This window comes from Aquarana catesbeiana, linkage group LG04 (assembly GCF_042186555.1).
Source record: "Aquarana catesbeiana isolate 2022-GZ linkage group LG04, ASM4218655v1, whole genome shotgun sequence".
Lineage (NCBI taxonomy): Eukaryota > Metazoa > Chordata > Amphibia > Anura > Ranidae > Aquarana > Aquarana catesbeiana.
Window position 1 is genome coordinate 336,185,832 of NC_133327.1, and position 14,053 is coordinate 336,199,884.

Sequence of the window (14,053 nt, forward strand, 5' to 3'; positions counted from 1 at the left end):
ACCAAATCTCCAAATGTATTTATTTTTTTGCTTCTGTGATCCGACTTCCTGTTGGGTAGCTGAATTTGTTCTTCACTCTATGGATAAAGCCACGCATGCTAGCTCTCTCCTAGATAAACTAGGTACAATGGATGATGAGATTTGTAGTGTGCTTAGAGCAGTGCTAGTTCTAAACAAACGGGGGGGGTTTGGAGCTCACAGAGGACATTACAAGGGGGCAGAAAAACACAGAAGAAACATGTTTATGAAAAACAGTGGATGCTTATGGTTTATTCTTTGGAGAAGAGTATATCTTTTAGTGTCACTTTAAGGTATGTCTCTTTGGGAGCATTTATAAGCCCATATGGATGGGTTGTAATCTCTTCTACTATAACATTAAACAAAATTAACCTCTCTGGTGGTCTGATTATGTCTGATTTTTGAATGTCAAAGCGGTACATTGTTTTGCATGGAAATTTGTTGTTTGATATTGTTGGCCTGTAACTCACTTAAATCTGTTCAAACAAGATTTTAGTAGACATCACGGGTATGATAAAGTTTGAAACATGAAATCATAAATTATAATATAATAACTATAAATAATTATAAAAAATAATATAATAATAATAATACATTTTATTCAATAATGTAATCAAATCAAAAATACAGAAATTTGTCCAAACAAGGGTGCAATATTACTAGTCACTGTAATACTAGACACTGCATATTGGTTTAGTAAACATGCCGGGTATGATACATTTTGAAACATGTGACGGCACAAAGTCCGACGTCACAATCAGGACAATGGAACCTGGTTTCCTTTCGGATTTTCTTTCTACTGGCATCTCGCTTCGAGCGACAAACCACGCACATCCTTGTAGGTGCTGATCCACCAACCTCGGTTGGTGGGATGTAGTCCATGAAGTGACGACCAGTCAGGCGTTCTGGGTTGACAATGCCAACAGAACGACGTCCAGCTTTATTCACAGCCATTGATGGTGTTTGGTGGTTTACAAAGATCAGTTTGGCAACTTTCCAAATGAAGTCAGAATGAATCACAGGCTTGTCGCTCTTTTTTTTTAGCAGAATGTAGGCATTCCACAAGCATTGCTCAAGAAAATGCCTGAAGATCTTCTTGTAGTACTTCTTTTGCTGTTTCCTTATTGCTGGTTAGAATGTCATTGCTTGGTCAGCTCTGTCGACACTTCCCATGGTGTTATTGTAGTCTATCACTGCTTGTGACTTCATGATTTCTTTCCCACCTTTTGTGCGTACCATAACAGTGGAGGTATTATGAACTGTACTCATTAGGCACACATCTTTCTTGTCACCCCATCGCAGTGCCATAATTTTGCCTTTCTGCCAGGCAAGCACTTCTCCAGTCTTCAGCTTGTTATTGCCAAACATTGGAGGCATGTTGCGCCGGTTAGCCCTAACGATTCCATAGGCATCTGTTTTGTTTTGCGGAAGAATCTCATAAAGTTCAAGAGATGAATAAAAGTTGTCGGTTGTTACGCAATAGCCCTGATTTAGCAATGGTTCGATGAGTGAAAGAACAGAAGATGTTGTCATTCCATAGTTGCTGTATTTTGGGTTGAATTTTGTTCCTTTTCCAGTGTATAGAACTGAATTCCAAATGTAGCCAGTTGACGATTCGCATAGCATGTAGGATTTTACGCCAAATAGCGCTCTCTTTGATGCAATGTATCGTACCCAGCTAAGCTTTCCCTTGTAGGCCATTAGACTTTCATCTATGCTGATAACTCTTTTTGGCACATAGCTCCTTTAAAAATTCTTTAGAATCATCTGAGATACTTCTCAAATTTTCTTTAGTTTTGGTGCAGGATGAATAGTTTCATCAAATTCTTTGTTGTTTTCAAAGTGTAAATATTTCATGATCAGGGAAAATCTGTACTCTGCCATGACTGTGCCAAAGATTGGAGTGGCAAGTAATTTATTGGTTGTCCAATACCACTTTTGCAGGGGTTTCCCCACCACTCCCTGAAGTATTATTAGGCCCAGAAATTTCCAAATGTCATCTTTGGTCACTGGTTCTCACTTTCTGCTTCTTGGAAACTTTCGATGTGTAGTAGCTAATTGTTGCTCTTGGTACCGGTTTGTCTCAGTAACTATTTTTTCCAATTATCTCATCGGTCAGAAATAGTATGCCAAGGGGTTGTCGTCTTCAACATCTACATTTATACCAGATGCTCCAGTAAATGGGAATATTGGGGGCGCTGCGTGATCCCTACCACAATCAATAGAGCACCAAGTTCGCATATCACTGAGTTCAGTCGCAGAATCGTCGCTGTCATCACTTTCAGTGTCTGATGACGAATTTCCCCACTAATCACTATCGCTCAATTCTGCAAGTGATTCTAATTCACTATCGCTGTTTTCTAGTTGGTCTAAAACCGCACTTGACATAGAGGGACTCTTTTTGGATGCCATGGACGTTCTTAAGTTTCCAGGCAGAAAGAATGGCAGAAAGAATGGTAAAAGTGCAGGCAGGGCACTGGACAAAGCACTAAGGACAAAACTGAGGTCAAATGATTTGATACAGTAATGTTATCCTAACAGATTACAATATATTGTGTGTGTGTGTTATGTTTTGTACTTTTTTAATTTGCCGCCGGTTCTGCCCCCATGCATTGCGACGCTCACAGGGAACAGAACCCGGAACACAGAGGCATTGGTCGAAGGATCTGGCCGGAGGACACAGCGGGAGTACATCGCGGTACGTACCTGTACGTGGATACTGCAGTGTAATCCTGTGTGTGGCTTGGGGTTACCGCTTTTGGTACTGAAAATTAACCCGGAGCCACACTTGGGATTACCACCAGGGAAGTTAATCCACATTAATGCAGCGCACACCCTGTGAAGAAAACAATAAAAGCAGCTGACAGAAAAGACCAGTATACAAATTCTGCTATATAAATGTATGGCAATTGCAGTGCTAAAAAGTAGCATAAAAATAGTATAAAAACTCAAATCTTATAAGTTATTTATTATAATGTTAAAGTTGTGCTAAATTTGTAATAATTTGTAACTTCCACCATATGCATAGGATCCAAAAGGATATTGATGATGTAAAAAAAACTCCAACACCTCATAATGCAACAGAATAAATTAGACTTCTCTTTGTGAATGGCAACCGCCACCTTGTGCCAAATATAAGCTTATACTGGATAGAAGTCACCTGTACCACATTCCTTCCAATCATATCATGTGCAATACAGATTGTTCCATGAAAAAGAAAGGCACCAATGGTGTAGATCATTTCAAATGTATTAAAAATACCAGTAAAAATATAAATGGCAGAAAACCACCATAAATCATATGAAATATACCATTAATATTTATTCACATTATAATTTGGCTCAACAAAATTGTGTTTTGCTTATTATTTATGCTACTTTTTAGCCCTGCAGGTTTCATATAGTTACACTTCTGATACTTTAGCTCTCTATGTTGCTGCTTTGGCCAGTGTAATTCAGAAGGCGACATATGATTTCTTATGTAGAACATAGAAGGCGACATATGATTTCTTATGTAGAACATAGAAGGCGACATATGATTTCTTATGTAGAACATAGAAGGCGACATATGATTTCTTATGTAGAACATAGAAGGCGACATATGATTTCTTATGTAGAACATAGAAGGCGACATATGATTTCTTATGTAGAACATAGAAAGCGACATATGACTTCTTATGTAGAACATAGAAGGCGACATATGATTTCTTATGTAGAACATAGAAGGCGACATATGATTTCTTATGTAGAACATAGAAGGCGACATATGATTTCTTATGTAGAACATAGAAGGCGACATATGATTTCTTATGTAGAACATAGAAGGCGACATATGACTTCTTATGTAGAACATAGAAGGCGACATATGATTTCTTATGTAGAACATAGAAGGCGACATATGATTTCTTATGTAGAACATAGAAGGCGACATATGATTTCTTATGTAGAACATAGAAGGCGACATATGATTTCTTATGTAGAACATAGAAGGCGACATATGATTTCTTATGTAGAACATAGAAGGCGACATATGATTTCTTATGTAGAACATAGAAGGCGACATATGATTTCTTATGTAGAACATAGTAGGCGACATATGATTTCTTATGTAGAACATAGAAGGCAACATATGGTTTCTTATGTAGAACAATAGTAGGTGACATATGATTTCTTATGTAGAACATAGAAGGTGACATATGATTTCTTTTGTAGAACATAGAAGGCGACATATGATTTCTTATGTAGAACATAGAAGGCGACATATGATTTCTTATGTAGAACATAGAAGGCGACATATGATTTCTAATGCAGAACATAGAAGGCGACATATGATTTCTTATGTAGAACATAGAAGGCGACATATGATTTCTAATGCAGAACATAGAAGGCGACATATGATTTCCTATGTAGAACATAGAAGGCGACATATGATTTCTTATGTAGAACATAGAAGGCGACATATGATTTCTTATGTAGAACATAGAAGGCAACATATGTTTTCTTATGTAGAACATAGAAGGCGACATATGATTTCTTATGTAGAACAAAGAAGGCGACATATGATTTCTTTTGTAGAACATAGTAGGCGACATATGATTTCTTATGTAGAACATAGAAGGTGACATATGTTTTCTTATGTAGAACATAGAAGGCGGCATATGATTTCTTATGTAGAACATAGAAGGCGACATATGATTTCTTATGTAGAACATAGAAGGCGACATATGATTTCTTATGTAGAACATAGAAGGCGACATATGATTTCTTATGTAGAACATAGAAGGCGACATATGATTTCTTATGTAGAACATAGAAGGCGACATATGATTTCTTATGTAGAACATAGTAGGCGACATATGATTTCTTATGTAGAACATAGAAGGCAACATATGGTTTCTTATGTAGAACAATAGTAGGTGACATATGATTTCTTATGTAGAACATAGAAGGTGACATATGATTTCTTTTGTAGAACATAGAAGGCGACATATGATTTCTTATGTAGAACATAGAAGGCGACATATGATTTCTTATGTAGAACATAGAAGGCGACATATGATTTCTAATGCAGAACATAGAAGGCGACATATGATTTCTTATGTAGAACATAGAAGGCGACATATGATTTCTAATGCAGAACATAGAAGGCGACATATGATTTCTTATGTAGAACATAGAAGGCGACATATGATTTCTTATGTAGAACATAGAAGGCGACATATGATTTCTTATGTAGAACATAGAAGGCAACATATGTTTTCTTATGTAGAACATAGAAGGCGACATATGATTTCTTATGTAGAACAAAGAAGGCGACATATGATTTCTTATGTAGAACATAGAAGGCGACATATGATTTCTTATGTAGAACAAAGAAGGCGACATATGATTTCTTATGTAGAACATAGAAGGCGACATATGATTTCTTATGTAGAACATAGAAGGCGACATATGATTTCTTATGTAGAACATAGAAGGCGACATATGATTTCTTATGTAGAACATAGAAGGCGACATATGATTTCTTATGTAGAACATAGAAGGCAGTATATGATTTCTTATGTAGAACATAGAAGGCGACATATGATTTCTTATGTAGAACATAGAAGGCGACATATGATTTCTTATGTAGAACATAGAAGATGACATATGATTTCTTATGTAGAACATAAAAGGCGACATATGATTTCTTATGTAGAACATAGAAAGCAGTATATGATTTCTTATGTAGAACATTGAAGGCGACATATGATTTCTTATGTAGAACATAGAAGGCGAGATATGATTTCTTATGTAGGACATTGGAAGGGTGCGGAGATTTCAGGGAAGAGAGGAGGAGGCAATGCAGAAAGTATTGGTAGGTTTCCTTGAACACAATACTACATGTGTTTATCTTATGAGCTTGAGGGCTATTATATAAGACTATCCTGTAGCTAGAAGTACTGGTCAGGTTAGTTTTTCTTTTATTAAGTTTCTTGATGATTCAGAGAATAGAGTGAAGTTAATATCTGCACCCTCCGGCACATCTGCTGTTCATCTCCATATCACATGGTATTTGTGGATTTTTTTTCTATGGATGAAGCAATAGCATTCGTTTGCCAGCACTGTTTTATATTTCTCTACAGCCATGATGATGTTTGGAACTGTTGTATAGCCCAGATCTTTTGGAGCAGGTTTTCAAAATATGCAGATTCCAACTCTACATTTAAAAAAATGACAGCATTTACAGTGAATAAATTATATATCCAGGAAATCTACACACCTACCTGTGCTTTTACCAACTAATGATTTCTAAGTTTTGTATGATTTCACTTACAGGGTCCATTTAATAATACAGAGATTATATTGACAAGTATTTCACTTATGAAAGCCAGGAACATAGCCAAGGAAATCTTGAAAAATCTGGGATATACCTAGAAATCAGGAATAGCTGTCAACTAGGTATGAGCCGAACCCCCCCCCCCCCCACCCCACCCCCCGTTCGATTCACGCCAGAACATGCGAACAGACAAAAAATTTGTGCGAACATGTGAACATCGTTAAAGTCTATGGGACATGAACGTGAAAAATCAAAAGTGTTCATTTTAAAGGCTTATATGCAAGTTATTGTAATAAAAAGTGTTTGGGGACCTGGGTCCTGCCCCAGGGGACGTGTATCAATCCAAAAAAGGTTTTTAAAATGGCCGTTTTTTCCAGGAGCAGTGATTTTTAATAATGCTTAAATAATAAAAATGAAATATTCCTTTGAATATCGTGCCTGGGGGAGTCCCCTTAGTCTGCCTGTAAGGTAGCACATCTTTCCCATGTTTATAACAGTACCACAGCAAAATAACATTTCTAAAAGAAAAAATGTCATTTAAAATTGCTTGCGGCTGTAATGTATTGCCAGATCCCAAGGGGGCAGGATCTGTGGGCCCCCTTGTTAACCACTTCAATACAGGGCACTTATACACCTTCCTGCCCAGACCAATTTTCAGCTTTCAGTGCTGTCGCAGTTTGAATGACAATTGCGCGGTCATCCATCACTGTACCCAAACTAGATTTTTATCATTTTGTTCCCACAAATAGAGCTTTCTTTTGGTGGTATTTGATCACCTTTGCGGTTTTTATTTTTTGCTAAACGAATAAAAAAAAAAACGAAAATTTTGAAAAAAATAAAAGTTTTGCTTTTGTCTCTGTTATAAAATTTTGTAAATAAGTAAGTTTTCTCTTTCACTGATGGGCACTGATAAGGCGGCACCGATTAGGTGGCACCAATGAGCGGGCACTGACGGGCACTGACGATGGGCACTGGTAGGCGGCACTGATGGGTGGCACTGATATGCAGCACTGATGGGCATTGATAGGCGGCACTGATGGGCACTCATGGGTGGCACTGGTGGGCACTGATGGGCACTGATAGGCGACACTGATGGGCACTAAAAGGCTGCAAAGATGGGTTCTAATGGCTGGAACTGATAGGCGGTACTGATGGGCGGCACTGCTGGGCACTGATGGGCGGCACTGCTGGGCACTGATAGGTGGCACTGATGGGCACTGATGGACATTGATACGTGGCACTGATGGGCACTGATAGGCGGCACTGATATGAGCCACTGATCCCTGGTGGCACTAGCAGTGGTAGGCATTGTGAGTGGGCACTGATTGGCAGCTGCCTGGGCATTGAGTGGGCAGAAATTAGTATTTCCCTGGGGGGGCATAGCTGGTGGGCCAGTGTGGATGGCCATCCTGGTGGTCCTGGGCGGCATGATGGTGGTCCTGGGTGGGATCTGAGGGGGGGCTGTGCTGATAAACAATCAGCACAGACCCCCCCTGTCAGGAGAGCAGCCGATCGGCTCTCCTCTGCTTGCGTCTGTCAGACGCGAGTGAGGAAAAGCCGATCACCAGCTCTTCCTATTTACATCGTGATCAGCCGTGATTGGACACAGAGACTCTTTACCTAGATCGGAGTTGCGGTGTGTCAGACTGAAACACCGCAACAACGATCGCCGCGATGCGCGCCCCCGGGAGCGCACAGCGGCTTAATATCCTGAGGACATCATATGACGCCCAGTCAGGGTATTGAAACCACTTTGCCGCCGTCATTCTGCTATATGGCGGGCGGCAAGTGGTTAAAGGGGGTTTCCAGATTCCGATAAGCCCCCCCGCCCACAGACCCCCAAGGGTTGTGGGGATGAGGCCCTTGTTCCCATCAACATAGGGACAAGGTGCTGTCATAGGGACAGAGCACGCTGTGTTTGGCCAAAGCATGCAGGTCAGGTGCATGCTTTGGCCAATCATCATACAGCAATGCACTGAGATCTCGTTTAAAGAGTCTCTGTTCGGGAAGCATGGCAAAAAGAGCAATGGGCAGGACTGCTAGTGCCCTTTCTGACAGGAGGACCCCAAAAGGCCTATTTTGACCTGGAACCAGATGCCGCCCAGGACTATGAGATTCTGAAAGCTGAGATACTTGCACGTCTGGTTGTCTCCATTGCAGTCCGGGCTCAGTGGGTGCATCGGTGGGCATACAGTAATGACAAGCCACCCCGCTCCCAGATGTATGACTTTGTCAGGCCCCAAGATTGTGGAGTGTGTGGTCATGGACCGTTACTTGTGCGTGCTCCCTGCCACTTTGAGGAAGTGGGTCAGCCATGGGGACCCTAAGTCTGCAAACCAGCTGGTGGACCTGATGGAGAGATATACGGCTGCTAAGGACTTGTTGAACTCATCCGTGACCCAGCCCAATGTCTCTAGGGGTGAAAAAACGCCTGGAGGATCTGGTAAGACTGTTCCAGGGTTCAAGGGTTCGGGGAAAAATTACAAGACTGTGGCTACAGATAATGAGACTATGGGCTCAGGACCTGGAGACTGGCCAAATAGTTCAGGAAGGTCTCTAAGGCCGTTTAGAGGACTGGGTACAGAACGCCTAAAATGTTACCGCTGGCATGAGTTAGGTCATATTACTGCTAACTCTTCCCTAACTGATGAACCAATGCAATGTGATAATGCTTATTTGAAAAAACGCATTTCTCTTTTTGCACAGGTGGCATGTACTGTATCATGTCAGGGACGCATGGAAAAACAAATGTGTGTGATTTCAGTTGATGGAAAGCCAGTCACTGCTGTGCTAGATTATGGTAGTGTTGTGACATTAGTTAAAGGTGATTGTGTAAATCCTGCAAAGTTACACCCTAGCACTATTGGGGTTATTTGCATATATGGTGACACACGTGACTACCAGACTACTGTGGTGGAGGTTGATACCCCTTGGGGCCTGGTGACCCATTAATTGGGGGTGGTACCCTCACTACTTCATGAAGCCCTAGTGGGGGGAAATTTTTCACACTTTTGGAGTTTGTGGGAAAACAAAAATTCCTGACCCTTTTGATTGCAAAATTGCAAGGGAAATTGTGTGTCCAAGGAAGGGGTAGATCCTTTTCGTTTTTCTGTAATGGCTGAGGAGCAGGAGGAGCTGGAATGCTGCCCCCAGATTGAGGATAAAGAACAAGAAATGATCTCTGGCCTCTCTCTCTAGTAGTGAGAGAGGGCAGAATGTGGTGCCTGACTTAGAAGTCAGGAAAGATGATTTTTGTACAGAACAACTAAGAAACACCACACTCAATAAAGCCAGAGAAAATGTTAAAATGATGGATGGGGAACCTGTTGAACCTAATGTAGAGGTGTCTTTTTCCTACATAGCTCTTAAAAATAATTGCTGTATCAGGTGGTAAAGCAAGTGGAGGAGGAGGTAGAGCAGCTACGGTAGTGGTTCCCAAACCCTATTGCTGGATGGTATTAGATTTAGCCCATGGTCATGTAATGGGTGGACATCTGGACATAGAGAAAACCAAGGAGAGAATAACCCAGAGATTCTTATGGCCTGGTTTACATGCAGACGTCAAAGAATATTGTGAGTCATGCCCAGAGTGTCAGTATTCTGCGCCATTGCCCCATTTTTGCAGTCCGCTGGTACCGTTAACAATAATTAAAGTGCCTTTTGAATGAATTGGCATGGATCTGGTGGGATCAGTAGTAAAGTCTGCCCGGGGCCATCCGCACATACTGGTAATACAGGACTATGCCACATGATATCCTGAAGCCATTCCCATGCGTAATACCTCAGCTAAGACTATTGCCAAAAAGCTTTTCCAGGTATTTAGTCATGTGGGTATTCCAAAATAGTTATTAAAGGCACACCATTTATGTCACTAAAGAATTGTGTAAGTTTTTCAAAATCTCCCATCTCTGTACCTCTGTCTACCACCCCAAACTGATGGTCTTGTGGAGAGATTTAACAAAACGCTCAAAAACATGTTAAAAAGGTGGTGGACAAAGATGGGAGAAATTTGGATTTTTTGCTGCCATACCTTGTGTTTGCCATACGAGAGGTACTACTGTATGGCAGGCATCCCAGGGGATTGCTAGATGTCGCAAAAGAAACGTGGGAGGGAGAGACCACGCCTTACAGAAGCATCATTGAGCATATCTCACTAATGCAAGACAGAGTCGTGGCTGTCATGCCGCTTGTAGGGAACATATGGAGCAGCCCAGGAGGCCCAGAGAAGGATTTATAATCTGGGTGCCAAGACTCAAACCTTCAACCCTGGTGATAGAGTGCTGATACTAGTCCCCACAATCGAGAGTAAATTCCTAGAAAAGTGGCAAGTTCCTTTTGAAATTATGGAAAGAGTAGGGGAAGTAAACTACAAAGTTTACCAGCCAGGAAAAAGGAAACCAGAGCAAATATATCATGTTAATCTCTTGAAACCTTGGAAGGACAGCAAGACTTTACTGGCAGTCCCAACACCCCAAAAGGACATGTCCCCTGGGGCACCTGAGATACCCAAAACTGAAACCTTGTCAGTGGCCCAACAGAAGGACATTAAAGAGTTTGTGAGTAAATGTAAAGCCCTATAGAATACCCGAAGCTAGGCGAGAAGCAGTTGCAAATGAAGTAAAGAACATGTTAGAGTTGGACTTGATAAAGAAGTCCCGCAGTGAGTGGTCAAGTCCCATAGTGTTGGTCCCAAAACCAGATGGAACTATAAGGTTTTGTAATGGTTTCAGGAAGTTGAACAGCGTGGCCAAATTCGATGCGTATCCAATGCCTCGGGTCGACGAGCTTGTTGACAGATTGAGAAGTGCCCGATACATAACTACTTTAGATCTGACTAAATGTTATTGGCAGATACCCCTAACAGAATCTGCAAAAGAGAAAACAGCGTCTTCTACCCCCGAGGGGTCTTTCCAGCATAAGCAGATGCCTTTTTGTTTGCATGGTGCTCCTGCATCATTCTAGAGAATGATAGATAAGACATTAAGACCACATGGCCAATGAGCAGCCGCCTATTTGGACAATGTAGACATCCACAGCCCAGATTGGGAATCTCATTTGCCCTGGTGCAAGCAGTAGTAGATTCCCTTAAGAAAGCAGGACTCACTGCCAACCCCAGAAAGTGTGCCATAGGCTTGGAGGAAGCCTAATACCTTGGCTATGTTTTGGTCGAGGGCTGATCAAGCCTCAGATCAATAAAATTGAGGCGGTTCAAAAGTGGCCCTAACCTATAAATAAACAAGTTTGTGCATTTCTTGGGATCATAGGATACTACAGGCGTTTTATACCCAATTTTGCCACCATTGGAGCTCTACTGACAGATCTGACAAAGGGTAAAGGGTCGGGCTTGATTAAGTGGAATGCAGAGGCAGAGAAAACATTTCATATGTTAAAGCAAGCTGTTTGTGTACAACCTGTGCTCGTGACCCAAGAGTTTACAAAGGATTTTGTGTTACAGATGTGGGACTGGATGCAGTACTGTCCCAAATCAGAGACGGTGAGGAACACCCAGTGGTCTACCAGAGCAGAAAGCTGAACAGACATGAGAAAAATTATGCCATTGTTGATAAGGAATGTTTAGCTATCAAATGGGCCTTAGATGCCCTGAAGTATACCTGTTGGGGAGACCATTCAAACTAGTCACTGATCATGCCTCTCTCAAATAGATGTGTGATAACAAAAAATCAGTTAACAGTCAGGTGACAAGGTGGTTCCTTGCCCTCCAAGTTTTTAAGTTTACAGTGGAGCATAAAGCTGGGAAACTTCAGAATAATGCAGATGCCCTTTCCCGTATTCATTGTCGGGTTGGGACAGTTGCTCAGCCGCAGGGGTGCTTGAGCAGAAGGGAGGGATATGTGACATTATGAAAGGCGAGGTGATTGATGGACGTTATGTTTCACCTTGCATGCGTTCAGAGAACTAAGGTGTAATCCGGTCCAGGTTTTAACAGCCACCTTGGCAGGGTTTGCTCCAGACCAGATTTTGCGATCCACTTGTGCCCACCAACAGGTGGTATAAATTAAGCAGGACTAGAGAAAAGGATTGCTCTTGGCCTGGGACTCAGAAAGCCAAAAACCTGCTTTGTAAGAGAAAAGGTTTGCATTATCTTTGTTTTGTGGGTGACTGCAGGGCCATCTTTAATATTGATTGGACCCTGGGCAAAAAAATTTTTTGCCCCCCCCCTCCATGCAGTTTCACTCTCCACCTGCTTTGAGACATACAATAAAAAGCAGCTAGACTCAAAATCAGTTTACTGAATCAGATCAGACAGCTATCGCGATTGGTTGCCAGAGGTTACAATGTATCATTACCACTCACTGACTGGTTGCTAGAGGTTGCAGCACATAATTTCTGCTTGTTGATTGGTTGCTAGAGATTACTGTACATCAATACTGCTCACTGATTTTGGAAAAGGGTTTGGGAGTTTCTTCTGCATTTGTAGCGCATAGAGCAGGGCTGCCCTACATATGACCTACATCTTTATCCCCCTGTCAGTACACCTTTGCATCCTTGAACCCATGCTAACCTCTGCACCCCAAACCTCCCCCATCCTCTCCACTCCCCCTCCCCTTTAACTCTACCTGCCTCCTCTGCTCATCTTTGCACCCACCTTCCTTACCTCTACACATCCCCTCCTTGCTCACCTGTCCTACCTCTGCACAACCCACACTACCCACCCCCCACTAATTTGCTTACCTTTGCAGAACAGGCTGATGATAGGCTTAATGACCACAGTTGTAGGCAGGACTTTCAAGCATGCCCCTTTACCTCCCCAGTGGGAAGCATTCAGTATAGGTGATAATGGATATGACCTCCAGGGGGGCATGATATACATATGAATACTGCCTCTATTTACATATGAATCCTGCCAGTCTGCTGCGATTTACATATGAACGTCGTCACTATTTACATATCAATGTTGGTATTTACATATAGACACAGGGTCTGCAGGCGAGTCATCTGTACACAACAATAGGGCAGAGCTGGGCAGCATTAGTAACAGAACTTCACACCGAGATATCAGGACACAGCATGGGATTAAAACCTCAAGGGACAAGGGAATTTAAACTGGGATAGTTTCCAAGTATGAGGCAGCTGCTTTGGGCCCCACAACAATAACAGGGCCCAGGGCAGCTGCCCCTTTTGCCCTGCCTTAAAAACGGCCCTGGGTGACTGGGAGAAGCCTTTCATCTGTTGAGTTAGGAACCTGCAATATTCAGTTAGTGCCTGGATGGCAAGGATTTATTTTCAGTTTTTGTTTGTGTTATTTTCATGCAACCTTTTAAATAAACTTTTAAATAAAACTGATTTTAAATAAAACAGATTTTAATAAACCTGCCGTTTGGACTACCTTTTTCCCAGGGACGGTGATCCTCTTTGAGCTAACCCCTGACATATATATATATATATATATATATATATATATATTTCCAAAACCAGACAACGGGGATTTGTGACGAAGAGCAGTTTCTTAACAGTCAGTTGGTTATGAGTGTGCCCCCTCTTACCCCCTTTTAACATGTTTCGGTCACAGCTTCATCGGGAGTAGGAAGGCTAAAAAAGTAAATCGTAACAATATATAAACTTTAGCAGTCACAACATAGTAGCTCTCCAAGCCTTACAAAACAAGAACCCAAAAATCTCAGTAGCTGTACTGGCTGAATATCTTAAATAAAAAAACATAGATCTATGTCTTTCCCTCTATATTTATTAATAATCC

The 14,053-nt window shown here is 41.5% G+C and overlaps 2 protein-coding genes across 5 annotated transcripts in view; both read left to right on the forward strand.

Annotated features, from left to right (window-relative positions):
- The window catches only part of ANKRD6 (ankyrin repeat domain 6), a 345,397-nt gene that overhangs the window by 44,859 nt on the left and 286,485 nt on the right, over positions 1–14,053 (forward strand). The window lies entirely within an intron of this gene.
- On the forward strand, positions 5,040–5,663 carry LOC141141247 (uncharacterized). The gene has a single exon (XM_073628927.1). The coding sequence runs from the start codon at positions 5,040–5,042 to the stop codon at positions 5,661–5,663; it is 624 nt and encodes a 207-aa protein (XP_073485028.1).